The sequence below is a fragment of the Molothrus aeneus genome, chromosome 1, assembly GCF_037042795.1.
Source record: "Molothrus aeneus isolate 106 chromosome 1, BPBGC_Maene_1.0, whole genome shotgun sequence".
Lineage (NCBI taxonomy): Eukaryota > Metazoa > Chordata > Aves > Passeriformes > Icteridae > Molothrus > Molothrus aeneus.
Genome location: NC_089646.1, coordinates 152,337,493 through 152,365,357, shown reverse-complemented (window position 1 = coordinate 152,365,357; position 27,865 = coordinate 152,337,493). Strand labels below are relative to the sequence as shown.

At 52.2% G+C, this 27,865-nt stretch overlaps 3 protein-coding genes across 4 annotated transcripts in view; 2 read left to right on the top strand and 1 right to left on the bottom strand.

Annotated features, from left to right (window-relative positions):
- The window catches only part of ZC3H3 (zinc finger CCCH-type containing 3), a 127,253-nt gene extending 122,670 nt beyond the window's left edge, over positions 1 to 4,583 (top strand). The window contains exons 12-13 of one of the 2 annotated variants that reach the window (XM_066567024.1): positions 3,090 to 3,164; positions 3,321 to 4,583. In XM_066567024.1, coding sequence (XP_066423121.1) covers positions 3,090 to 3,164; positions 3,321 to 3,352 — 107 coding nt within the window. In that variant the 3' untranslated portion in view covers positions 3,353 to 4,583. Of the gene's footprint in view, positions 1 to 3,089; positions 3,174 to 3,320 lie in introns of both variants that reach the window. The other variant, XM_066567016.1, reaches the window with a different exon arrangement.
- A 2,877-nt stretch (positions 4,584 to 7,460) lies between these two features.
- On the bottom strand, positions 7,461 to 8,237 carry LOC136556758 (cuticle collagen 13-like). Its single transcript, XM_066550176.1, has one exon. It carries the CDS (start codon positions 8,235 to 8,237, stop codon positions 7,461 to 7,463), a length of 777 nt encoding a protein of 258 aa, XP_066406273.1.
- Positions 8,238 to 8,371: 134 nt separating this feature from the next.
- On the top strand, positions 8,372 to 9,238 carry MAFA (MAF bZIP transcription factor A). The gene has a single exon (XM_066548669.1). The coding sequence runs from the start codon at positions 8,372 to 8,374 to the stop codon at positions 9,236 to 9,238; it is 867 nt and encodes a 288-aa protein (XP_066404766.1).
- The last annotated feature ends 18,627 nt before the right edge of the window (positions 9,239 to 27,865 follow it).

The window sequence follows — 27,865 nt, the reverse complement described above, 5'->3', positions numbered from 1 at the left end:
CTCCCAGCTCAAGTTTCTCCAGGAGACTTTGGCAATGAAAGGAAGAGACCTTTCCAAGGCAGATTCAGCCTCTGGACTCCCCTAAGGTGTCCCGGAAAGGGTTAAGGGATATTTTTCTTCTGGGAATAAGTAGGGAAAGTGTGTTGGAAGGGAATTTCTCCTCATGGTGTTAAACCTTGAGCATCCAGCAGGGAAATACTGGGGTTCATCTCCGTGCTCTGAACCTTCCTGGAGGAAGATGCAGGACAGGATGAAACCCTTTGGTGGCATCAGGAGAACAATGGAGACCAAACATTCCATCAGGCCGGAGGTCATTAAGGAAGGGAAACCAACAAAATTCCAGCTTTTCTCCTGCTGGGTGGTAAAGTTTGGAAAGCTGCAAGGGAGTTGTCATTCCCTGTATCTCACTGATTTGGGGTTTGGGAAACTTCACCCCTGAGATGGGGCATCTCCAGCTGCCTTCCACCTCCCCACCTTGTGGAGAAACCCAGTTTTTAATCCCTCATGGATCAGGAATGATGAGCAGGGAGAGGATTTCGGCCCCAGGCCCAGACCCACCTCCTTTCACCCTTCATCCAAGCGGATTCCCCACCTTGAAATCCCTTTCAATCCCTCTCGAATCAGCATCTGGATGAAACAAATTTGGTTTTAACTTCCCCGTTGGATGCAGCTGGAGCCTCTCGGCTCCGGCTGGGGGAAAAACCAGGTTTTATTGAAAAATCTAATGGTGCCACCTGAAGTGTGATTTACTGCACTGTCCACTCCTCAGACTTGATAATATATTTCTATTAGATTTCCTCCTTTCCCCTCTTTTTTCCTGGAGAAGAGTGGCAAGTTTCTCCATCTGCCTGACACCTTCTTAGGCTTAGGCAAAATAAATGTTGATTTCCATCAGGAGGAAGAGCGCTGGAAGTCCTAATTCTCCGACGAGCCTGACAAGCTCAGCGAAAACCGCCTGGGTTTCGATGGAAAACTCGTGATCCGGCCTCAGTTCCTCTCCTTTGGAAGCCGTTCAATCTTTGGAATGAAAAAGGGGTTGCTTTCGCTAACTAGAAATTATATACCTGGTTCCTTGGAAGATGGATTGCGCCGCTCCCAGAATGCTGGGAAAGGCGGCACGGGGGGAGAGAGTGAAGGAGCTGGAGATGCGACCCAAGATTGATCACGCCATTTGCAGGATCTCCCAAGCACAAAACTGGAAAAATATCTTTTCCTTTGCCAGGGTTGAGTGGAGTGACACCCCCGTTTGGTCCAGGTTTTCCCTCCCGGGGGTTTTTTGGGATGTGGTGTTCACCCCTTGGCTGCGCCATCCTTCCTCCATCTCCTTCCATCCAAGGGGAAAAACGGAACCAGTTTAGCCCTCTCACGACCTATTTTGGGTTCATTTTCTCATTCCTGCCTTGATTTTTTTAAGGAATCTGTTGAAAATCAAGCATGGATACTTTGGAAGTATCTTGGCCCCGTGCGCTCTGTACCAAAGTCAGGAAGTTAATTATGGTCAATTTAAAAATCACCTTTTTCCTTCTTCTCTCAAAGAAATAAATTCCATATTTCTACTTCTGTAATCAAACCTGCTTTGAGCTGCCTCACGGATATCAGCTAAGGAAGTTTTCCCTGGCTCATCCAAAGGGAATTCAGCCTTTCCCACCATTCCTATTGAACTCACACCATGGGGCAGGAATGCGGAGTTGCTGATTTTGACCCCTTGAGGTGACAACCAGCAGCTCCGGACCCTCATTCCAGCAACCAGCCTGGGATTCACAGATCCCAAGCTGGAAAAACCACCTGGCTGGATGCCAAAGGGAAAAATTAGGAGGGTGGGGATGCAAGGGTGTTTTGCTCCATGTCACCATTCCCAAATCCCAGCCGGATTCGGCTGCGTTGCCGGTGAGGAATATCCAGGTCTGCCGTGTCTGCCATGCATCCCGCTGATGTATGGGAGTTATATTAAGGGTGGAAAGGTGCTAAATGAGCCCTCTTTATTTTCCATAAATTAACTCCAGAGCGATGAATCACTGCCAGCGCGACTTTGACTCCCAGCAAGTTTGTTTATCCAAGTTGGAAAGCAAAGGAAAACTCTTGGAGACTCCCCGTTGTTGGGTCGTCACCTGTCCTGCCTCCCCTTCCCCAAAAACTTTCTCCTTTGGGCTCTCAAGGCTGCTTGAAGGTGTCCTTGGTCCCACCTCCAGGTTGGGTTCATTGTTTGGGAAGTGCCATGCAGAATTTTGCAGGAGCACGAGCAACAGAACATCTGGAGGGGGTTTGGGCTGGATTCCCTCCATCTTCTCCATGACCTTCTCCATCTCCACTAGTCCCAAATGAAGGGGAACTTTTCCCACTAAACCTGTGGGTCCTTTTTCTTCTGGGAAACCTTCACTTTTTTCCATCCTCATTCATCTTGGTGGCCAGGTGGCCACCACTTTCCTTCCCACCCATCACTCAGGTACGTGGAAGCCCATAAACACCTCTCCAAACCCTTTGGAGAGGGAAAATAGGAGAACCTGCAGAAAGGTACTCCCAACATTGTGGTTGAAATGGAGAAGGATTTCACTCTGTCCATCACCTTGGTCCATGGGACGATGCATGTCCTACATGGAGGTCACCTCCCAGAGGCACTTCATGGTGTTTTGGCTCTACATGAGCATCCAGAACCCTCTTTGGAGGAAGCACCATGTTCCAGCAAGCAGAAGACATCACCTGGAGCATCCTAAATGGATGCTGGGAATGCTTGGGGGGATGACTGCTGATGCTCAGCTCTTTACGGCTCCATCCCAGCACCAAAGCAGGTCCTGATGTTCACCAGTGGGAAGATTTGGATCCTTTTTAATTCTCTTTTTCATCCATAACTTGGGAATTTTGCAGCAGATTTGCTGCTCCATGGTGGGAAGCGACCTCTGAGTTCCACTTGCAGGGAGCTGAGGATGCTCAGGGATTTGGGGAATGAGCCACCTCCATCCTTGACATGGCCAAGGGGGATGTGAAGCAGAAGAGGAACTTAGGACACTTCTCCACCTGCATTCCAAGGTATTCCCAAGGTGACCTGAGTCAGCCTCAATGCCTTTCTCCTCTTTTCTTCCTTTCCTTTCCAGGCAACGCCAAAAGGAGGAGAATGTTCCCAAGGGCATCCCTACAGGATTCTGAAAACTCCCTTGTGGGTGGCAGCGGTGAGTCCAGTGAGTGCTGCCAGGGTGGAAAACCACCCACATTCCTGATTTCCCAGTGGTTTAACCCCCTCCCATGACCAGGCAAGGAGAAGCCTGGGAATATCCAGCTGTGTTCCCCCCCTTTCCCATCATCACCATTCCCTTCCCTCCCTCCAGGGAAACGGCTGCAGATCAAGCCCCGGCTGTGAGTCCATCCCAATCCTGTGGCAGCCGACCAGCTCAGGAACTGGAGAGCCAGGGAACGACCTGGCACCTACCTCAGGATGCCATGTCCAGACATGGCACCCCCCTCCTCCTCCTCTTGCTTTCCTGGGATGTCACTGGGACACGGAGCCGTGCGGCAGCGTGGGAATGCACCGCTCGTTCCTGCAGGGGAGCAGTTTTGTTTGGAACCTTTGAATTGACCAATAAATGACCTTTTCAGATGGTTTGTTGAAGGAAAGTGCTGCCACCTCCTTGGATGCTTGTGGGGCTGGGAAGAGGTTCCCATCCCCATCCATCCTCCGGTGCTGTCCCAGCCACAAGCACAGGACAGGGGGACCTGGGGTGGTTTAATGCCATCAGGTGACATTTCCACATCCAGGTTGGGATGTATCAGGGACAAGTCACTTTGATGGGATGTAATGAGTGTAAAGCCCCCACAGCCTTGATCCCACCATTCCATGAGCCCATCCCTCTCCATCCCCTTGCTTTTGGGAGGAGATTTCCTGGAGCTGAGAGCATCCCTCATGGAAATGTGTTTGGAGTGGTGCTGAGATCACAATCTGCATTTTGGGGTCTCCCTGAATTGCACCCAACCCCCTCCTCTCCCTATCCTAGCAGGGATTTGGGCTCCATTGGGAAAGCCAAGCCAACTCCTCCAGGGTTTGGGGGTTTTTGGGGACTCTCCAAATCCAAGCAGGAACAGAGTGAAGGAACACTGGAACAATGGGGTTTTGCATCCATAGTAAAATTTCCAAGGGATTTTGGGGTGGCAGGTGCTGTTCTCCCACACAGATGTGATTCGTGGGATTTGCTCATCTACAGCCCCTCAGGCAAAATCCTGTGGGGAAAAGGAATCAGAGGGAATTGGGAAGGACTGGGGCTCCCTGGGGATGCAGGATCCAGGTATGATCAGAGACAGGGTAGGAAATGCCAATGGGCAGTGGCTTCACCCCCCAAACAGGTCCCCACAGGGGCGTTCCCTTCACCAAGTGACCCCCATGGAGGGGTTTTGTCACCATCCCAAATCCACAACATCCCCCAGGCACTGGAGGACCAGCAGATCCTCACCCTGGGATGTCACTTGTGCCCCAGGGTGTGTCCAACGAGTTGATTTTTAATAAAAACATCGTGGTTTTTGTTGATATGAAAATGTCTTTTGTTAACTCCTGTGTTTTGATATGTAAATAAAAGAGTTTCCTCCCCTGGGATGGAAAAGCCTCCCTGTGGCTTTCCTCTTTTTTCAGCAGTGCATGAACATCCCATCAAATATCCATACAAATCCAGTAGAGGAGTCACTCTGATCCCTAAATCCTTGGGTTTTTTAATCATTAAAACTTTTCATCCAGAAACAATGATTCTTCATGTGGTGGTATCCTAAAAAAACCCAACTAAATTCCCTAAAAACCATCCTGGAGGAGACGGTGCTGTTGTGAATCCTCAGGGATGTCCAGCGGTGGCCGGGAGCTTTGGTTTTCCCTGGATCCCTAACGAGGATAATCCTTGTGCTGCACTAATTAAAGGAGGCAATGAGGAGCGGTGGCTCCTCCGCCCACCGGCACCCCGGCACCGCTGCTCCCTTCCCGGGGAGGACTGGAATTTCCAGCCGGCTGTCGTTAAAGCTCTGCTTGGGGGTGATTAATTTCCAAGCAGGGATAAACGCGGCCCCTGGAGAGGTGTCACTGAACTCCGGTGGGTTCCCCCTCTGTCTCCAACATCCTCAATTCCTCGGCAGTGGGTTCCAATGGGATTTATCCCTCCTCGCTGTGAAGCCAGGGGTGCACTCTTGGGCTCGGGGACATTGCCCGCCAAGGGCATTCCCTGGGGGGTGCCACGACTGGGAGGTTGGCACAGGGTGGCGTTTCTGGAGGGCTCCATAAACATTTCCCGGAAAAACCTTCCCGTGGCAGGTGCTGCTGGCAGCGCTCTTGGTCCCCTGCCGGGGAAGCAGGTGCCGGGTGAACGTCACCCGCCGGGATCAGTTTTCTGCCTGTCATCGGGGTGGCTGTTCCCTGCCCTCCTCCTTCTCCACCTTCTCCTCCTCCTCAGCCTCATCCTCATCCTCATCCTCCTCCCAGTGTGATTTCCCCCCTCCGCCCCAAAATTCCTGAGCCTGCAGCAGCACTGGGTTGTGAGGCAGGTGCTGGTGGAGCATCACCAGGATGGTCCCACCCTCTCTCCATGGGGTGCATTGTGGTGGATAACACCCTCCCGCGGGGTGAGGTCACTGTCCCCAAGGCAACAACACCTCAAGTGGGAGCTGTGTGCCATCCAGGGAAACTGAGGCAGCCCCAGGTGGGCACCCAGCCCTGCTCTAAGGAGTGATGGGGCACACGAGCTCTAAAAGTGAAAGGTGACGCCATCCTGCCACCATCCCGAGGCCACCAACCTGGTTATGTCACTTGACCGCCTGTGAGTAAACTTAGCTGACGGGCCCGGCGTGGCCGGGAGGGTTGGGGACATGCCACGGGCATTTCCTAAAAATACCCCGGGGGTGTCACCGGGGAGCCACGGCCCCATTGGAGCCTGGCCCGGTCCTAATCCCTTGGTGGCTCCTGTCCCAGCTTGGGTGGCAGCTGCTGGTGGGGGCCAGGTGCCCCCAGGGTGGAGCAGCTCTGGGGAGGATCGTAGTGCCAGGAGAAAGGAGGTGGCACCCCATCTTTTCCCAGTGCGGGATCCCGGTATCCTGCTACACAGGTGGGATGATGATGGATTTAGGGTGACCCAATGAAGCAAAGAGGGTTAAAACCACCCCACAAAAAAGGTTTTTTGTTGTCCACTTCTTTGCCCCCTCCCTCAAGTCATGCCCAAGTTTGGGGACTCCAAAGTGGCATGTCTGTGTCCTATATGGGATAACATCCAGGATCACCAGGGAATGGGGGTCATGTTTGGGGCTTTGGTTGCATCCATGACCCTTCCCAAGGGGAATAAATGCCCCCCTTGCCCTGACCCAATTAGCAGCAGAAAGATGGACCCTCCCCAGAGGCCACATCCAGCAAAAGCAACAATTTTAGTTGCTGGAGTTGCATCAGGATAAAGGTTTTCATCCTCAAAAAACACCCTTTTTTGCATTAATTTGACCCCATATCCAAAGAGTCAGTTAGCAGCCATGGAGAGTAGTGTCTCCTGTCCCCAAATCCCCATTCAGGATTGGCTGGATGAGGAGAATGTCACCCCCCACATCCCAAGGAGCTGCCTGTGGGATCCAGTAGGGTGGGATGCAGCTGGGTTGGGATGCAGTGGGACCCAGGATGCATCCTGTGGGTAACAGAGACAATCCTGAACCCCAAGGGGATGAGTGGGTGGGTGTTGCCAGACTCTGTGGGATGAACCTGCTCATCCCTTGGGATTAGGTGGGACCACTCCATGGCAACTGCCCCGTGCCTCAGTTTCCCAGTCCTGTTCCCACCAGGCTGCAGCAGCTGTGAGGTCGCAGATGGAGCAGCATGGCCACATCCCAACCAGGGCCTCATCCAGGGGTGGCATGAGCACCCCAAACACCCCCTGACCTGCTGCCTCTGTGTGCCACTGACACCTTTTCCAGGAACTGGGCTGGCAATCCTGGTCCTCCATCTGGTGACACTCCCGTTCATGTGTCAGGTGTGGATGTCACCTGTGCTAGGTGCGATGCCACCTCTGAAACCAGGTGCAGCCTGACCACCAATAGCTTATGAAAATCGAAAAATCCTCAAAATTATATTTATTTTACTTTCTGCAAGGATGGAAGTGCTCCGGGAAGGATCCTGGTCTGTTCCTGAGGTGGGGAAGGGGCTGCATTCCGATGCTGTGATCCCTCAGCGAGGTGGCACCAAACCCGATTTTAGGCTCAGTAACTCCTTTTCGGATATTTCCCCTTTTTGGGGAGCAGGAAATCAGGATTTCTAGGATGTTTCTCCCCACTCCACACTCAGTTCGGGGCGGAGGGTGGGAGCTGAAGCCCCACCTTGGGATGCGCAGGCCGAGAGGGTCCAGGGGGTACCCGGAGCCTTCCCCCCCTCCGGAGATTGACAGCTGCCCCGGGGGCGTTGCCATGGGGATATGAAAATCCAAGCGGGCTCTCGGGATGCTGATAGGCTGGAAGCGCTTAGCCTCGCCTCAGTAGGCATGGCCGTGCCTCGTTTTCCCCGTATAAAAAGCGGCGAGTTCCATTGAGCTCCCGGCGGCGGCGGCGCCGGTCGCGGGCAGGGGCGGGCAGGGGAGCGGCCCCCGCCCCCAGGGCGCCGTGTCCCGGCGGGAGGAGGAGGAGGCAGGAGAAGGCTCGGAGCCCGGGGAGGTGGGGCCGGGGCAGGTGCCAGGGGAGGCAGGAAGGGGCGGGCAGGGCGCTGCCCGCTCCTCGCCATTGGGAACCGGCCGCAGGCAGCGGCGGAGCCCGCCTGGCCCGAGAGCAGAGCCGTGGCGGTCGGAGGAGGGTCCCGGAGAGCAGCAGCAGAACCGAGCCCCGACGGAGAGAGGTGGCTGCCCCGCAGCCCTCAGCGGAGCCCCGGCTGGGGGTCTCGAAGCCCGGCTGAACCGCAGCGCAAAGTCCGTCGGAGGCGAGCCCCGGAGCCCGGCTGAGCCCCGTTGGAGGGTCCCGGAGCCCCGCAGCAAAGCCCCATCTCGGACGCCGCTGAACCTCCCCGCAAAGTCCCCGGAGCCCGGCTGTGCCCCGCAGCGGATCCCGGTCGGAGCGTCCCGGAGCCCCGCTGAACGCCGCCGCAGAGCTCCGTCAGAAGGTCCCGTAGCCCGGCTGAATCCCACCGCAAAGTCCCGTCGGGAGTTCCCGGTCCCCGGCTGAGCCCCGCAGCGGAGCCCCTTCGGAGGGTCCCAGTGCCCGGCAGCAGATCCCCGTCCGAAGGTCCCGGAGCCCCGCTGAACCCCACGGCAAAGCCCCATCGGAGGGTCCCGGAGCCCGGTCTGGGCAGCCGCTTTCGCCGGAGCCCGCTCGGAGGAGGCTCCCGGAGCCCGCGGGACCCTCGGTGAGCGGCGGTGCCCGGGGGATCTCCCCCCCGGTCCCTCCATGGACTGAGATGGCCTCGGAGCTGGCCATGAGCGCGGAGCTGCCCACGAGCCCCCTCGCCATCGAGTACGTGAACGATTTCGACCTGATGAAGTTCGAGGTGAAGAAGGAGCCGGCGGAGGCGGAGCGGCTGTGCCACCGCCTGCCCGCCGGGTCCCTGTCGTCCACCCCGCTCAGCACGCCCTGCTCCTCCGTGCCTTCCTCGCCCAGCTTCTGCGCTCCCAGCCCCGGTGGGCAACCGGCCCCCGGCCCCCCGGCTACCACCGCCGCTTCCCTGGGCTCCAAACAGCAGCTGGAGGAGCTGTACTGGATGTCGGGTTACCAGCATCACCTCAACCCCGAAGCTCTCAACCTGACGCCGGAGGATGCGGTGGAGGCGTTGATCGGTGCCCCTCACCATCATCATCATCACCACCAAGGGTACGAGCCCTTCCGACCTCAGCCCTTCGGGGGTGAGGAGCTGCCGCCGGCCGCGCATCACCATCCCGGCCATCACCATCATCATCATCACCACCTACGCCTGGAGGACCGGTTCTCCGACGATCAGCTGGTGAGTATGTCCGTGCGGGAGCTGAACCGGCAGCTGCGGGGCTTCAGCAAGGAGGAGGTGATCCGCCTCAAGCAGAAGAGGAGGACCTTGAAGAACCGGGGCTACGCTCAATCCTGCCGCTACAAGCGGGTCCAGCAACGGCACATCTTGGAGAACGAGAAATGCCAACTGCAGAGCCAGGTGGAGCAGCTCAAGCAGGAGGTGACCCGCTTGGCCAAGGAAAGGGATCTGTACAAAGAAAAATATGAGAAGTTGGCCGGCCGGGGCTTCCCGCGGGAGCCCTCCCCATCCGCCGCCCCGAAAGCCACCGCTGACTTCTTCATGTGAGCCGGGCTGGTGGGATGGGGTGGGATCCCCTTTTTTTGTTTTTTTTTTCCTCATGCGGGGAGAGAGCAAACCCGCCGCTTATATTTAAAAAGAGAAAAAAAAAATAATATTATGAAGTCCCCACTGAAATTTTGGAATTTTGGGGAGGGGAAGTTGAAACTCCCTCCCTCCCACCACGCACCCACCCATCGGGACTCGGGGTGGGGGTCCCGGGGTGGGGGAGTGGGGGGCAGCCCTGCATGCGGGACGTGTACGGCCACCCGCCCCCCTTCCCGGGAGCATCGGCGCCATCCAGGTGGCTTCTCCCCACCTTTTCCTGCGGGTTTTCCCCTCCATTGGGATTTTTATTCTTCGAGGGATCCCCACGGATCGGCCGGGGTGTCCCCGGCAGCGCTGCGCCCTGCCCGGCCCCTCCGCCCACCCCCCATTCCCGGCCGGCAAACCTGAGCCACATTTAACTTATTCACCCTTGTAAATATGTAGAAAATTAGTTCGTTTTTTGCCTTTTTTGTTTTTCTTTTTTTTTTTTTTTTTTCCTTGAGCCTATATTTTGCTTGGTGATTTACGAGAAAAAGAAAACGAACAAAAAAAAGAAAAACCAACAAAAAAACCCTAAAATCCTTTAGAAAAGAGAAAAAAAAATTACACGAGTCTTAAAAGTTTGTATGTAATAGCATGCAAATAATATCCGAGTTAATTTAACGATGTTGGGAAGAAGCCGAATGCACTATATACAGGAATCGATTGGGTGAAATAATACTGTTTTATAGAGATTTAAAATTATCTATGCTCTTAAAAATAGTGGGGAGGGGCGGGAGGGGAAGAGGTAACAATTTTAGGGTGACCTGAAAGGCAATATAGTAATATATGGACTGCAAACGGTTGGCTGCTATCTCACTATGCACCAGATTTATTTATTAACCCTCGGGAAACGGAAAATCTTATTTTAACCTCGATGTTTGGAGAAAAAGAAAAAAAAAAAACAGACGGCAAGAAAATGCACATTATTTGTTGTGGAAACAAGAGGAAAAAAAAGGATTAAGAATTCGTGCAATCGTTGGAGCGAAAGCGGGACCGATCCTGCGCGGAGGAGCGGGGCGGGTTTGTTTGTTTGTTTTTTTTAAACGAGTTGCTTATTTAAAAAAGGAGAAAAAAATTAAAAAAAAACAAATTTTGGGGGGGAAACAAAAGGGTCCTGCGGACAAAGCGAGCTTGGGAACCTGGTGCATTTTAGGGACTGATCGTGCGAAGCGTTTTTAACGACCTGTTGTTTCGATTTGTGACGGTTTTAATGATGTTGCATCAAGATAAAAACTTATATTCAACTAGAGCCTGGGTCGGGTTTTCTCTCAACTTTTGGGGGGAGTCCCCGCATCATCGGGGTTTTGTTTGGGGGTTGTTTATTATCCCTTTGATTCCCGGTGCTGGTGCAAAACCTTCCCTGAGCTCCCGCTGAGATAAGTCCGGTGTTGAGCGTCGCCTCTGCCTCATTGAACTCTGGCTTTTCACTTTTCCTGCCTTTTTTTTGTTTTGTTTTTGTTTTGGTTTGGTTTATTTTCAGCCGGGTTCTGGGTGTTTTTGGTTTTCTTTCCCGGCTGGAGGGTCCTGGAGACCTTCATCCCTGCAGCTGCTGGGAAGTCACCGGATCCAGTTTGGTTCCAGCTTGTCCGACACCGTCCCGATGAGCCGCTGGCTTGATTTTCAACGGTAATAAATTATTTTTCTTTCCTCCTTTGGCTTCTCCTGCTTGAAATTTTAATTAAAAAAGGACCCCTTAACAAACCAAGCCCACACCTTCCCTAATCCAAGCTTTTGGGCTGGTATTTTACTGAGATTTTGTGGGTTTTTGGGACTGTTTTTAAGGATGTTTCTCCCTTTGCCGCAAACCCCAAGCGCTGGTGCAGCTTTTCCCGGACTCAGCGGGACAAATTCCAACACAACCCTTGGTACAACACATTTTTTCGGCATTCTATGTGCTTTTTTAATATTTTGGTGTATTTTCTGTCCTGTGTTTTTGCCCAGGCTCAGCTGTGGCAGGTCCCCAAGCTGTGGCGTGTTCCCTCCTGCTACTTCCATAAATCTCTGCCGTGCTCATGTAACCCCCTGGCTTTTCCTTGGATTTGTGGGGTGCCTGCAACTCCACTACCCTCTGGTCATCCCTTTTCTGCACACCCAAACCTCACTCCCCTTTTTCTTCATCTTTTTCTGACTTTTTGGTGTCTTACTGTGTGACCAGAGGATTTTTGAGCAGCCTGAGCTTGGCTCAATATCGGACTTGGATTTTGGGATGGGAGCTGGGATGCAAAGAGGGAGATTTGTCCCAGGGCTGGACAAAAAGGGGGGTTAGAAGGGTGGGGGATTCACCCCTTATTCCTGAATTTATTTAGATCCAGGGAAACTTTGCAAACCTGGCTCTAAATAAAATGAACCCATGCAGCCGCTTGCGGGACGTGGCGTCCTTGAATTTTTTGGAGGTGAATCACAGCTTCCTGGTGGGTAATTTCCTAATTTTCCTCCCAATATCCCTTTCTCTTGGCATATATTTTTGGGGGGAGAACACATCCAGCTGCCTGGTCATGATCAAACAAGAATTTGGGGAGAAAAAAGTGTTTGGGGCTGGTACCTTCCCCAAACCAGCCAGGAGATCTCAGTCCCCGCTGTCTAAATCCTCACTCCTGGATCTTTCTGTGATCCCCATTCCCTGTTAGCACATCCTGGGGGTCACTGCCCCTTTTCCCAGCTGGGCTGGGGCTGGTTGGGGAAGCAGAGCTGACTTTGGGGTCTGTGTGGGGTTTTGTGGGAGCGCTGTCCCATGGGGTGTCACCCCAGGACACAGCGCGATGCCCGTGAGGTGACCGCGATCGTCTCCAGCTCTGGAATCCTTTCCCTGCTTCCATGGCAGAGCGAAGGCAGCAATTTAGGATTCCAAATTTCCCCCTTTGCCCTCTCCTTTTGCTTTTGTTTTGGGGTGCAACAACCTGGGAAAGATCCCAGATTATTTTGGCAATCCAGGCATTATCCCTTCCTCTTTATCCCAGAGGGATCCCCAATTCTGTGTGCCACTTTGATTTTTTTTTTTAGTTCCTCACTGATTTATTTTTTTCTCCAAAACCTCCTTGAAATCCCCTAATAGCTGGAGCAGGACACAGGGTGTTGCTGCCACCCATTAATATTGGCCCTCCATTGGGGGACCCCATCCCACAATTTTTCTGGGAGATTTGGGGGTGCAATTGCACCCTTCTGCCCCACCATCCTGAATTTCTCCATGCTCCTGAAGCTCCCAGCTTTCTGAGATTTGGGTTTGCTGAATAAATAATAAAACCTGAAGTAGTTTAAGCCTAAATTTGGCTGGTTTATGACTCGTCTCCTTTTTGGGGCTGAGGCCCTCCTGCACCCCGGGCTCTGGGGGGTGTCTGGGTGGTCCCTGCTTGGGTTTGCAGCTTTTTTGGGGATGGCTGCAATATTTGCAGTGTCATGTGTGTGCATTCCAAGCATGTTGGCACATGTTTTGGGATGGGGATGTGGCGGGACAGGGTCGTGTGTCACCCGTGTGCCGCAGGACTGCGACATCCGCAGGTGCCACCACGTCTGCTGCAGGAGGACGTGTGGTGCTTGGGGTCACTCTGACCTGGTTTCAAAGCTTTCCCCTCATTTTTCCCGATCCCTGAGCGGGGCTGGAGCCTCCTTCTCCATCTTCCTGCTGCTTTTTGGGGGCTGCAGCAGGACCTCCAGACACCACGCTGTCCGTCCTGTGAGGATCTGCAGTCCCTCTGCTCATCCTGGGCATCTCCTGCATCCTCAGTTCCATACTCAGCCTTTTCCAGGGGTGGAAACAGCAGCCCAGTCCAAAAGGATGCTCCAAGGGCTGCCTGGCACTTGGGATGGGGACATGGGGACAAGCCCCGGGGGTCCTCTTCATGTCCCCCTCCTGCAGAGCTCCTTAACCCCATTTCCAAGCTTTACTTGCCCGCTCAGTGGGCATCGCTGAGCTGGGAAATGACTGGAATTCTTCCAGCTTCCCAGCCTGTGGGTTTCCCACAGGGCAGAGGGGTGATTTTGGGGGGTGCTCACCCCCAAACACAGCAGTACCCTGGAGCACCTTATCCATGGACGCTTGGGGTTGGGCACAGCCCCTGGCAAAGTCCCCTTGAAGCGGTGCAGGGTGCTCCGTGCCACCTCCAAGCAGGAATTACCGGGATCCCTGGAATTGGGTGGAAAACCACAAGAAGACGATCAACGCGACATCTCTAAAGTGTCCCCTTGCTCCCTCCTCCTCAATTATTGATGCTCCCACACCACAGGTTTGTCCCAAAACTGCTCTGGTGTTCACACAAATCCCGACATCTCTACAGATCCTGACATCTCCGTAAGGTGGGAACTCCAGTCCTGAAGTTCAGTCCTGGGGCGGAAGCAGGTTGGGCTGCTGGCCATGGAGGAATCTGGGATAATGTTCACTTAAAAAGCAGGAATTAATTCAAATCTCAGCCAAATTAATCCTGGACCAAAAAAAAAAAAAAAAAATCTTGGATTTGGCTCCAAGCTCAGGGCTGAGCCACTGTGAGCACAGCCTGGGCTCAGTTTGGAGCTGGAATTTTTTGGCTCGAGTGGATCTTTATATTCTGGCTCGGCCAGAGTTTGATTTTTGCACATTCCTTCCTTTCCATGCTCTGTGTCGGCCTGCCTCCTCAATATTCCTGCATCCCTGGGACACAAACACCGCCCTGCCCATGTTACGTAAAAATATGTTTATATAAAATAAATTTATCTCCATTTATCACCTTGGTAGAACAGAGCTCTGCCATGGGATCATGACTTTGGCACTGCACAGCTCATCCTGGGGGCTGGAATTTTTTTCCAGCTCTCTGCCTTCCCCCAGCCAGCACCTCCCAGTTCCACTGATGTAATCCCTAAAGTCAGCAGGAAGTGAGGTCCTTCCCAAAATCCAGGACACAGAAAACCCCCTGCATAGCATGTACAGCACCACAGATGGGATTTTATCCCAAATTCCTCGGGTTTGGGTGGGTTTGCTCCATCCAGGCATGCTGCTGCTGCTGTGGGAATTAGGATGCAGGTAGTTGGATCTGGAATATGGGTGTGGGATGCAGGAGGTGGGATATGGGATACAGGAGGTGGGATGCAGGATGCACAGATACAGGACAGCAGGTGTGGGATGAAGGGGATACAGGGATACAGGACATTGGGTGTGGGATGGAGGTTGTGGGATGCAGGAGGTGGGATGGAGGAAGTAGGATGCGGGATTTAAAATGTGGGATGCCAGATATGAGGATACAGGACAGTGAGTATGGGATGCAGGAGGTGGGATGTGGAATGCAGGTATTGGGATGAAGGATATGGGATGCAGGATTTATCATTGGATGTGAGATGCAGATGGTGGAATATAGGGTACAGGATGCAAGGATGGAGAATATTGGATGTGGGATGCCGGATAAAGGACATGACAAATAGGATATGAGAATTGGGATGCAGGGTATGAGGCATGGGAGATGGGATATGGAATGTGGGATATGGGATGCTCCCTGCAGCAGGCTGTGTGCTGGTTGTCACTGCCCCTTGATCCAGGAGGAAAGGGAAGCTCTGGATTGTGAGGATCAAGAAGGAGCCCGGCACTGCCCAGCCCACCCTTCCCTGACTGGATAAACTCCATCGAGGATGCAACACCAGCAAATCCCAGGAATTCCAGCTCATACCCATCACTGCCTGTGTGTGTGCAGGTGGTGGGACAAAGCAGGTGGGATATGGGATGCAAGCTGTGGGATGCAGGACGCAAATCCATGTGTGTGCAGGGAGAACAGCTCACTGCCAAGTGGGAAACATTCCAGGACAGCGTCAGTCCTCAGATCCAGACGTGATCAGATCCTGCCAGCCGATGCCCTTTGCTATCTCAGCTGTCTGGGAAGCGCAGCTTTCCTTGGAGTCGCCATCCCCAATTCCTGGGGATGCCCTTGTTCCCCTCTCCGTCCCCACAACTCCGTATCCCTCCTTGCCAAGCTCCCAATTAAATCATCTGCTCAGTGTTTAATTACCCACACCATAAAACCCAAAAGTTCCCTGGGTTTTCACCCCCCTCCAATCCTCCCTTTCCATGGATGAGAGTGGAGGGAAAGCAGAGGGAGCATCTTCCCACCCCCACCAGGTTATTTATTCATGGAAAAGGCCGAGGCTGGAGCGCGGCTCCGGCACAGCCCTGGCAGCTGGCGGCTCCCTGGGAGCTGTAATTTGCACAAGCAAAAATAAACTAATTGTTATTTTCCATTTACATAAAGGGAAGGGAAGAGAGGTTGGAAGAGAGGGGGAAGGAGGCCGGGAATGTAAAGGGAATGTGCTGCCAACTTCTTCTGGGAGGGCTGTGCCAAAGTACCGGCTCATTCCCTGCTCCCGTGGGGCTCATCCTGCCTGTCTGGTTGCTGGAGGAGTTGAAATTTATGGAAATGATGGCACTGGACCATCGTCTTCCTCACCACAGAGTCAGGGCCCACTTCCAGAGGTGTGAAGCCCATCCTGATAAAGGTGCAACGCAATAGGAGAGAGAGGACAGCCACTTCCATCAGCTGGATGGGAGGAAAAACCTGCTGGCATCAGGACAGATTTGAGGGATGGATGGATGGAGATTTATTTGCAGTTTTCACTTTGGCCATGCTGTGTGGATCCAAAAGAAGGGCCTGGGCATAGAATCATGGAATGGTTTGGGTTGGGAGGGAATTAAAGATCATCCAGTTCCAACATCCTGCCATGGGCGGGGACAATTTCCACTATTCCAGGTTGCTCCAAGCCCTACCTGGCCTTGGACAGTTGTCCTACCTGGCCTTGGACACTTCCAGGGATGGGGACAGCCACAGCTTTTCTGGGCAACCTGTGCCAGGGCCTCCCCACCCTGCCAGGGAAGAATTTCTTCCCCATATACCATCTAACCCTGTCCTCTGGCAGTGGGAAGCCTCAGATCTTTGAGACTTTAACCCTTTTCCCAAGTGACCATTGCTGAAGGTCACCTGATGGAGATGTGTTTGTGGATCTGGGCTTGGGATGGAGGTGGGAGTGAGGATAAACAGCAGAGGGGGATGGGAGTGCTCCTCTCTCATCAACTCTGCGCATCCTGATGATTCCTTGGACCAGGGAGGAAGAAGAAGAAGAGGTTTCCCAGCGAGGCTGTGGATTCTCCATCCTGGGAAGTGTCCAAAGCCAGATTGGATGAGATTGGAGAAACCTGATCTAGTGGAAGGCGTCCCTGCCCATGGCAGTGTGGTTTGAACAAGAGGATCTTTAAGGTCCATTCCAACCCAAGCCATTCCAACAATTTTATGAGGAACACATCCACGACCTCATGCACTGGATGGAGTGGAGACTGGAGATGCTGTTGCCAGCAGTGTCAGCATGGGAGAGACCCCTTCCATGCTGCCACATCCTGGGAACCTTTGTCATAACACTTGGAACGAGACGTCGCGGACGTTTAATTCCGATTTACGCCGACAGGTTCTGTCCGTTAATTAAATATCCATTGATTGTTCGGAGAACACTTCCTTGGGTTTATCGCGTTTCTCTGAGACAAATCAAATTGCCACGTCATTAACTTCCAGCTCTCCAATCCATACATAATTACTACCTTATTAATACCTCCGAGTTACGAGGAAGTTTGAGGCAATTAATATTTGTGGGATAGTTTGTATCAAGTTAATTCCGTCAGGGTTATGTTAATAACGCGGACATCTAATAAGCTGGATAATTAACGTCTTTCTCGTTAGCATCTTCTCAGGTGCCAGTTAAATGTCAGGACAGGCTTTGCGGCCGGGCTGTGTTTAATTAAACTCGTTATTACAGAGGGATTCATGGCTGTTACATGTGAACAGAGCCAGGTAGGACCAGCGTGCGATTCCTGCCCTGTCTGGGCTTTGGATACAAAATGAGTTTGGGGATGGATTGGAAATGGGATTTAGGGGCTGTTCCAAGGCTGGACACAGGAGGGTTTTTTGCTTGGCAGGAAGATCAAGATCTGGTCTGGTCAGTGTTGGTCTTGCTTGACTCAGAGCAGGGTTTGGATTTAAGGGATGTTCTTCCAAGAAAGTGGAAAAAACCATGGGCTCCCTGATGTGGACACAATAAGTGGAGTGGGGAAACTGCTGGGAGCATCTGTGACCACATTCCCCAGCAAGCCCAAAAATGGTCCAAAACCCATCACCATATGAAAATTCAGGCAAATTTTAGGCTCAGCTTTAGTCCAAATTTGAAGCTTTGGGTTGGGTTTCTTCCTGAGCTGGCAGGAGTTTTTCCAGTGCACCCCAGCCCTGGGATCATCTCACTCCATGCTGCTTCCCTGGGGTTTTCCTGCTGCCTCATCCCTGGAGCCGGTGCCATGGAGTTCTTGGCCATAAGAACTTCTCCACGACCTGACTGAGCCTGCATCTCCCTGCCCACAGCTTTCCCTCCCCTGCTGCTCATCAATAAAAAATGGACCCCGTCTACCTGGCCTGTTTGTCCTCGTGAAAAATTCATTGGCTGCTGATTAAGTTTTAAGGAAGGGCCGTGTTGCTCAGGTGGGTCGATGTTCTCCGGCTGCCCAGAGGGGTGGGAAGCCGTGGAGTTGGGATTTGCCCCATCTGCTTGCTCTGGAAAAGGAGTGGGGGAGAGTTTTGCTCCTTCCCTGCTCCCGGCTGGGATTCCGGCAAGAAATCCTGGAATAGTGGGAAGAGAAGGACCCAGGCTGGGCTCGGCTCATATTTGGGAAGGTGATGATCCAGAGCAGCTCCAGAAATTGTGGAATTTTGGAAAGGAGACACAATCCATGACCACAGAGAGGAAAAAGGCTCCAGGTGACCTGAACAAGGTCTTCCATCCTTGGAGAGTGTGGTGACCACTGAGGTTCTGCCTCAACAGAGGGACATTTGCACTGGAAAAAAGTGGGAATTAACCAAAATTAAAATACTTTTCCTTTCTGATTATCCATAATCCCTAAAATAAAGGCTCTGCTGCTTATTTCTCCCTCCCCTCCTCTTGTCTCACTCCAAGGGCACAGAGGAGATGCTCAGGAGCTCATTTTTAATTGCATTTAGGAGCTCATTTAATGTTATCCCTAAAAATGCTCCTGCTGGAGATGGCTCCTCATGTTCCCTCTTCTGGGACAGGCTGGGGAAGGAGAAGAGGGAAGGATCCTTCACCACTCCGTGTGTGGGGGCTGTTCTCATGTTGGCACCACAAAATTGCCTCCCTGGTCAAAGGTTCCTGCACCATAAATATTTCAGGAAGCAGCATGGGGGTCCCAGGGGTCTCCTGGGATGGGTCATTAGTGCAGGATGAGGAAGCATTGGACAGAGAGCAGAGGAGGAGGGGAAAAAACTGCAATGAAAACCAAGCAAAAGCTGCCAAAGCCACAAGGTCAGGGATGAAATATTCATGGAGCCATCCGTGCTGGAAGACAGGTGTGGAGGTCCTGGGGAGGCTACGGAAACCCCGCTCTGGCTTCCTTCTCTCTCGTCATCAATGCTCAGCTGGCAGAGTTTGGGGCAGTGGTTAAAGATGTATGAGACCAGTTGTGCAACAGCTGGACACATCTGGCACCTCATCCCCCTGGTGCTCCTCTCCTGTGCTCTGTAAAAGGTGGGTGGGGGGATTGGGAGGGGACACTTGGTGGCCACAGTGTGGGCTGGGCCCTTTGGGAATCACAAGGAGAAATGGAATTTGGGATGGAGGTGGTTGGATGGGAGGGATGGGATTTGGGATGGAGGTGGTTGGATGGGAAGGATGGGCTTTGGGATGGAGGTGGTTGGATTGGAGGGATGGGTTTTGGGATGGAGGTGGTTGGATGAGAGGGATGGAAGATTTACCAGAAGGGATGAGCAATGGGAGGGATGAATGTGGTTGAGTTGGAGAGATGGGCAAAGTGTTGGGGTTGGCTGTTCTGCAATGGATGGATGGATGGATGGATGGATGGATGGATGGATGGATGGATGGATGGATGGATGGAAGTGGTTGTGGTGTGTAGTAAACCCCATAGATTTAGGAAAAGCACCATGGAGGATATGAACAATAGGAATGCTGAAACAGCAAAAGAAAATTCCTGTTTTCTTGTCCTCCACCCCTTAACCTACCTCTGTAACCCTATAAGGCAATGTCATGTTAACCCCTTACCCATTGGTCAAGCTTGGATCCTTTCCAACCCTATAAAAGAAGCATACTGTACCCCATTAGGGGAGAAAGAAGAAGAGCAGAGACCCTTCACGGACCTCCCCAAATAAAGCCATCTTCGTGGAACAGCCTGCGCCTTCTCCTTCTCCTCTCTCTCCGTCTGCTGCATCCTCAAGCCCAGGGCACCACTACCTAGCAAGCAGAGCTGAAATCCTGAGAGCTTGCAATCACTATAGAGCTGATAATCACCATGCTTGCTAGATGGTAGCCCTGCGGTCTTGGCATGAGCGAGCGAGCTTCGGGCACCCGGTCCCTGCCCAGGGACTGAGCTCCTGAGCCCTAGTGCTCTGCATTATGATAAGGCCAAATAAGAGGCTTTATTAGTGGTGTAGTATGAATAGGCAATGGAATTTAGGAGTTTGGATTGGAGGGATGAGCAATGGGAGGCAGGTGGGCTGTGGGAGGAATGGGTAATGGGATGGAGGTCACTGGATGGGAAGGATGGAGCCTCGGAGGTTTTTCCCCACATTTCCCTTTTCGGGAAAGTTGTGTGTCCTGCTTGGCCCCTCCATCTCCTGTCAGAGCATCCCACAGGCTCTGCACCAGGCAGCCTTCCCAAATCCCATCTCCAGCTGGGAATTCAGCCCCATGCCCATGGACCATCACCTTCCTTCCTGGTCACCACATCTCCTGCCAGACCCCGACCACCCTAGAGATGAAATTCCTGAGCCAGGTGTTTCTTCCTAGAAATAACACCCCATTTTCTTACACAAATTATTTCCTTTTGCCTCCGTGGAAGCTCATTAGAATTCCTGAATGCGACCACACGGATCGATGACGTGCCAGGCCAGCACACGGCAGTCGATTCCTGTTTTCCAGGAGACTTTTCCTCCCTGTCTAATCAGAAAAGGCAACGTCTTTCTCCCTGATTTTTGCTCTGGTATTGGTCCCCCACTGATTAATTTCCAATGGGTCACCTCAGCAGGAAAGGAGGCTCTCCGGTTTAATTAGGAATGGGTAATATGAGTGTGGATTATCCCACAGCTGTCCAGTGTTATTGTGGACGAGTGCCAGGAGTTTCAGCCTCTCCTAAAATAAAATTCAAAAAGAAAATACTTGAAATAAAAGCCTTTGTACTTATCAGGACAGTGTCCGGCTCAGGAGCTGATTAAGCAGCTTCATTGCCACTTGCCTGAGCCCACAGGCAGCTTATCCCAGGCCTTTCCACAGGGAACTGAGGTCGGGATGCTGTTCCCAATACGGTGAGTGCCACCTTATAGTAGAGGATGGAACAACTCTTTGCCTTATGGGAATTTACGGGATGGGAGAGCAACATCCTTCCCTTTCCCCTGTGCTTTGTTGTCCCCCAGGAGCATTGCGGCTCTCGGATCCATGCACACACACTCGCTCCCGTCGGTTTTCCCGGCTCCAGGTCTCCTTGCTGGGAGCTGCCGAGTCAGCAGGCCGCACATCTGCAGCGCGGGATCCACTGGAGGACGATATTAATCAGGATTTTTTCCTCTTGGACTTTGGCAGCTTCCCGGCGCTCGCAGCTGTGCCTGCGCCCTGGGAAATCAGCTCTGGTGATTCCCGCGCTGCCGGCTGGGAATGTTCCTCATCCCCAGGAGGTTTTGGGGCTGTGGGGACAGATGTGTCCCCTGCCGTGGATGAGCAGGGAAGAGGGGAGGAGCTGTTAATTCCCTAATCCTAGCAGTGCTGTCCTGGCACCCTTTTCCATGCAGCTTCATCCCTATCCCTTCTCCTTGGTGCTCTTGAAACACCTTTGGGTTTTGTTTCCATCATGGAGAATATTCTGGACCAAGCAGCATCATCCTGGTCCCAAACCCTCCCCATGATGCTCAGAGGGGGGAATAAGGTGTTATGGAATATGGGAAACCCGTTAGGATGGGGACCTCCCTTCCAAGCGTGGGATCCCGTGTGCCACTCCTGACATCCCACATTCCTCATCCAGAAGCTGGATGAGGCCTGTCAGGCAGATAATTAGGATAATGAATTGCCCTAAGGAAGTGTTTAGCCTCGGTGGGAACAGTGGGAAGGCTGGAGGAGAATCTCCTCCCACTAAGAACCTCTCATCCCATTCTGGGAGAATAAATTGCCCCAGTGCCTCAGTTTCCCCCCTAATAGGGATGTGTGGGGTGGATTGGTGATCCCTGACGGTCAAATTACATTTTCCAAGGGATTTTTGAGGCAGAGACTGACATGTGCCTGTTCTTTCATCCCTATTTTCCATCACCTGGATCTCCAACGTCCTTTCCCTGACATCCTAACAGCACTTGTGATTAGGGGCAGATGGGAAAATGGGATCTGGGGAGGGATTTTGCTCAACCCTTGCTGGCCCCGCTCGTTTTGTTTTTGTGCTGTGTTCCCTTCCCCATGGACATGGGTTCTCCACAGGGGTTGGAAGCAGGAAAGGTGCAGGGAAGGGGGGGAATTCTCTCTCTCTTGTGATCCCTTTGTGTCCCGGTGTAATCAGCTCTGGTTTATTCTCTTTGATTTTTTTTTTTGGTCCTTTTTGTTGTTATTTTTCATTTTTCCTCAGTGTCAGCATTTTTCCCCCCAATCTCTCCCTTCCCCTGGGATTCACCAGAAACCTGAGACTGGGAATTATTCAGGATGCAAAGGGCTGTTAGTGGGTCACTGGTTTCCCTCTGTGGCATCTCCCAACTTCCAAGCCCTTAACCCTTCCCGAGCCACAAAAGGAATCCTCCACACATCCCCCTTTCCCCCACACAGATCCCCATGGAAAAATCCCCATCGAGCCTGAAATCCTACAGGCAGAAGGGCCAGATGGGATAGGTTTGGGTGAATTTGGGCTGGAAAAAAAAAAGACTTTGTGGCCATTGGAATGCTGGATGCTCTGCTGGGACATGGCATGGAGAATTATCACACCTTTGGGAATCTGGAATACCAGTTGTGTGTGGAATGGGGTTGGGATGGGGATGGGGCATTGGAAGATGCTTGGATAGGTTTGCAGGCAGGACAGCCCTATGGGCAAAGCCAGAGCAACAGGAAATTTTGGGGCTTTGGGAAGAGTTTTGAGCACTTAAAAGCTGGGATAATGGGGAAATTGGTGCTGCCAGCAGCAAATCCTCCTGGGATGTTGGGGACAGACTCGAGGGCACGAACAGAGTGGGGAATATTGGAGCAGGATTTGGGGCAGAAGTCTTTCCAGGGATGGAGATCTGAGGATCTGGGCATCAGGGAGGTGTCGAGGGGTTGGATCATGTCCAGAGAAGGAGCTGGGGAGGGTCTGGAGCACCAGGAGGGGCTGAGGGAGCTGGAGCTGGAGAAAAGGAGGCTCAGGAGGGACCTTCTCCCTCTCTGAAATTCCTGGAAAGGAGAGCGGAGCCAGGTGGGGATCAGGATCTGTTCCCAGGGAACAAGGGACAGGACAATAAGAAATGGCCTCAAGTGATGTCAGGGCAGGTCTAGGTTGGATATCAGGGAAAATTTCTTCATGGAAAGCATTTTCCAGCCTTGGCACAGCTGCCCAGGGCAGTGGTGTCACCATCCCTGGAGAGATTTAACATCCATGTGGATGTGGCACTTGGGGCATGGTCAGTGGTGGCCTTGGCAGAGCTGGACTCGATCTTGATGAGCTTTTCCAGCCTAAATCATTCCATGATTCCGTGATGGATGGATGACAGTGAGCTGTTGGCCACCACGTGTCCCCACCAAGCTCCTCTTGTCCCTCAATCCTCACAACTCCTCCTGCCCATGTCCATTCCTTACAGTTTTGTCACCACTTCCCAAAACGAGAAGGAATAAATCTATGAGGATATGGAAAAGCGGGAAAAAAAATGCACCACTTTCAAAGGCGGCTTGGATGTTTTTCCAGCATTTGGGATTTGTGTGTTTCTCTCCCGACTTGTTTGGCACCCAAGGCTATCGGGAGCACTCAATCTCAACCTTTTTGATCTGCTCCCAAAAGATTCATCAGAGGATGCAGAAAAGTGGATCAGCTCTTAAGCGCTGCATCAAGAAAGTTGCAGTTTAAACAGATTTTATATTATTTTTATTTTTTTTCATCACCAGAGTTTCTAGGAAATTAAAAAAAAAAAATCCATGGAAGTGAAGAACAAGGCAGATCTCCTGATAAACAAATAAAATTATATAAGATAAGCCCCCAAGGCCTCTTTAGCCACCACAGCTGAAATATCAAATTTTTAGGCTTCCCTAGCCTGGATTGTGAGGAAAACAGAGGTGGAGGGACTGGAATATTTGCTGGTGGTTTTAAAAGCAGCCACTTTTTGTACTGAAGGCTTCTGTGCATCTTGTGGTGACACAAGTGGTGTGTGGCTAAAAAGTCACTGGGGTTGCCACTCTAATGGACCTAAATTTGCTTGGAAAAAAAGAATGAAAATAAAAATAGCCATGAAAATATTTAAGAAAAAAAAAAAAAAAAAAGAAAAGCAAACCTGGCCAGAGTCCATAAAGCAAAGAGCTGAGTAAATTGGGGCAATTGTCAAGGGAGGTCAAAGCTGTCACCTGTCAAGGCTGGCAGTTTCCTCTAGAAAGGACTTGATGTGAATCCTCCCCCCAGAACATGGGCAGTGTCCAGGGGCAGCTCTGCTCTCCTGATGTGCGTCTTTTCTGTGGGATGAGCTTTGCCTACGCAGCCGTGGCCGATTTTACATCACAGTGAGCATCCAGCAGCTCCTCTCCTGCTCCTTTTCCTGGTTTTGTTTGGATCCAGTCTGGGTGATCTTTGCTGGTGGGGTGAGAACGAGGAATATGGGATACAGGATCAGCAGCTGGCTCTGTTCCAATGTGCCGGAGAGAGGCAGGGATTAAAACAATCTCCACCCCCAAAAGGAGCCATGTAGCTCCTAAGGGCACCTAAAACTTCCCCAAAAAGGAATTTTTGAGGAGACCACGGAGATGTTCCAAGGGATGGAGCCCCCTCTGCTCTGGAGGCAGGCTGGGGGTGTTCACCTGGAGAAGGGAAGGCTCCAGGAGACCTCAGAGCCCCTTCCAGTGCTTAAAAGTGCCCCAAGAGAGCTGGAGATGAGATTTGGAGTGGAAGGAAAAGAGGGAATGGCTTCCCACTGCCAGAGGGCAGGGTTGGATGGGATATTGGGAAGGAACAACCCCTCCTGGCAACCTCAGCAGAGAGGTGGAGGGAGGAGGAGGAGGAAGGAAACAATTCCCCAACTGCTGGAGATGTTTCCTCCACGTGAACACTGCCGTGGCTCCAGGGATTTGTCTGGCATGTCATTTTCCTTGGCACTGGAATGACCTCAGCTCCCTCTTGGCTGGTGCTCCAAACCCACTGCTGGTCTGTGAGAAAATAATAAAGAATTAATTAAGACCCAGCTCTCATCAGTGTTAATGCTTCAGAGCCCCTTTAGCCACTGTTCCAGGGCATTCCAGGTGTTTTTGCCTTATGAAATAATCAGGATGGAGATGCAGCCAGAGCAGTGGCCTCAGCCCTGAGCACTGGTCACAAAAAGGGTCCGTAAAAAATGGATTTCAAAGATTTCAGTCCTCCATTTTCCTCATCACCCTGCTCTTCTCCCTTCCCTGCCAACATTTCCTCTTCCTCTTCCTCTCCCCCAAGGAATTCTGGTGTTTCCCTGCTGTTTAAACTCCCACAGCACAAATCTTCTCCAGCACAGACCTCAAGGGTGTGACAGCTCCAATGACATCCTCTAGGAGACATTCCCAAGCTCCGATAACCCTGCAAACCCCCTTCAGAAGGTCACAGCATTCCCATGGCATCTCTATCCACGGGACCCCCACCACAGGGAAATCTCATCCCAACAGATCCCACCCATCACTGGGAGAAGCACCAAACCTTTGGACCATCAGGACAACTCTGGATTCATGGCTGACCCACCACGCCTGAGCCCCTGGAGCATCTTCGTGGCTCTCTGCTTCCATGAGGTCACTGGAGAAGGCCTGAAGGACTCATTTAAGGGAATGTGAATTCCTGGTGGATAAAAACTCCTAAAAGATGTAGGAAATTGTTGGCTGTGGATCCAAGGGGTGCCAGTGTGAGTAACCACCAGGAGCATGGGAAGGGGTTCTTTTTCTCCTTGGTGGTTGTTGTCCAAGGTTTCCAGTTCTTCTCAGAAGAGGCCATGCTGCTCCAAAGGGTTTTCTGACTGAAAAATCCCTCTTTTTTTTTTTTTTTTTTTTTCCTATTGGGAATTTTAAGGGTTCTGCTCCATGATGAGGCTTCCCACGGGCTCTTTCAGAGGGCTGGAGAGGATGTGGGCTGGGGAACATGGATTTTCTTTCCATCAGGGATAGCAAGATAACTCTTGGATTAAAGAGTTGTCTGGACTTGAAGTGCCCATGTCCTTATCATGGACTGAGAGGGAATGAGGACTGGGACTGAGAAGGTCAGGAATTCAAAGCTGTAAGGCAAAGCCTTAAGACCCAGTGCAGCCAGAGCTGGTTTCTCATCCCAGCAGAGCAAAAAGGGCTCGAGGACCTTTCTTATTCCCACCAGGGACTCCAAGAATGAGGATGGAATCAGGCTGTATCCTCAGAAATGGCTGTGTCCGCAAGATCTTTGGGAATATTCAGTGCAGCAACTGCTGGTGGCAAGAGGCAGCACAAAGAAACTCCATGGGGCATCACAGAACAAGCTGAGCTCGGGGAAATTTCTTAATCCCTCTCCTTACTCAAAGGCTGGATTTTGCCATCTCCATCACTCTGGAGAAAGGAGCCCCGAGTGCTGCTAGCTTGGGATGGGACTTGGAGCCAGAGCCTGGTCTCTGAACACGAGCTCAGCTTTGAGGAGGAGAAACTGAGAGCTGGGAAATGCTAAAAGAGCCATTTAATCATCTGCTCCATCCCCAGCAGGGCCGGCGGGATTATCCCCCCGAGGTGGCTGGCATGGAAATGCTGTTGGGGTTTTCATGGAGATCCTCCGGGAACAGCTCCCTGCCAGTGTTGGAAACTCTGTGAAATCTCTACCTTTTGCTTCTCGTTAGTGCAGCCTAATCATCCCCCTTTCCCCAGGGGGATTTCTGCCCTCCAGGCACACGAGACCTTTTTTCCATCTGCCTTCCCAGCTGTCTGCCTGCCCAGGTCCCTGCAGGTCGGTGCTTACCTGGAAGGGATTTTTTCCCAAGCCTTTGGGTCCTGGCAGCCCCCAGGGCAGGACAAGAGGCAGGAACAGCAGTTGAATGATCGGGCAGGATGCAAACAAAGGGAAATGGTGCCCAAGGAGGATTGTCCTGGCTCAGGAATTCCCCTGGAACAGACCAGGCAGTTTCATGTCTTGATGCCTGGGAGGCTGCGTCCTCCAGAGGCCCGGCACTGCCTTTCCCAGGCTGTGCAGGAGCTGGAAGCCAGGATTGTCTCATTCCCTGTGGGACAGCAGAGGTGTTCATGTATTTGCTTCCCAATGGGCAGCTCCTGCCACTAAAGGCATCAGGATGTAGAGCCTGTGTCAAAGTGGAGGGCTGGGAATGGGGACTGGAAGGTTCAACCCCAGAGCTGGGGAAATTTGGGATGAGAAGGTTTGTGGTTCCTCTGGATGAGCAGGAATAATGGATTCTGTGTAAAAGAGGAGGGAGAGGAGCTGTGAGGCCTCAGGTGAGACGTGATGGCTCTACAGTGGGTTTGCCAGAGGGTTTGGAAAGCTGTGCAGAGCCAGAGGAACAGGGAAAGGGATGTTGGTGCAACACCTCTGGTTATGGGCTCACCATGACTGGAAATAATCCAGTAGCCACCCCAGTCTGGGAGAAAATTTTCTTCTAATCATACCCAGAGCTGGCAGAGCTGGCAGGGGTCTCTCCTCTGAGGGAAAAGCTGCTCCCATCACACCTCCTTCCACCTGGGAAATGACCCATATTCCTAGGAGCATTGCTTTGCTTGGGCATAGGAACCATCCCCTGGTCCAGCAGCTCCTGTGCTGAACAAAACCAGGAGTGAAAGCTCCAGTTATGGAGTCTGGCAATAAAAACACAATCCAGAAATAACCAAGGTGGATTTAGACTGTGAACGTGTGCTGTGAATCCAATTTAAATTGTAAAATGTTTAGGAAGCTGCCTGCTGGTGACAAGGACCTGCCCTGCCCTGCTGCACGGGGAGCACTCCAGGGGATGGCCAGGTGCTGTCACTCCACCTGTGACAAGGACAGCAAAAACTGACCAAAACACTCATGAAAAAATCAGAATGGTAGCTGTGAGAGGTCCAGAGGCTGTTTATGTCCTGGAGAATGTGAATCCAACATGGGGCAACAGGGAGATGCAGAAAACAAGATTTGGCTGTGTCCCAAATCCCTGGAGCCACTTCCTCCTGCTGGTTTGGATCCTGCTCCATCACCTGCTGGCACCACATTTATCCCTTCCCATATCCCACAGCAGGGGAGTTGGAACTGGATTCTCTTTCAGGTCCCTTCCAACCCAATCCACTCTACAATTCTGGGATCACTTCACAGGCCCACAAGGGGTGAGGTGAGGCCAGGACGCCGCGGTTCCAATCCCAGAGGACTCCCCACGGCTCCCAATCCCT

Excerpts from the sequence above, each read along its gene's own strand:
- LOC136556758 (XM_066550176.1), bottom strand. The coding sequence starts at position 8,237 with ATGGGGCTTTGCCGTGGGGTTCAGCGGGGCTCCGGGACCTTCGGACGG.
- MAFA (XM_066548669.1), top strand. The coding sequence starts at position 8,372 with ATGGCCTCGGAGCTGGCCATGAGCGCGGAGCTGCCCACGAGCCCCCTC.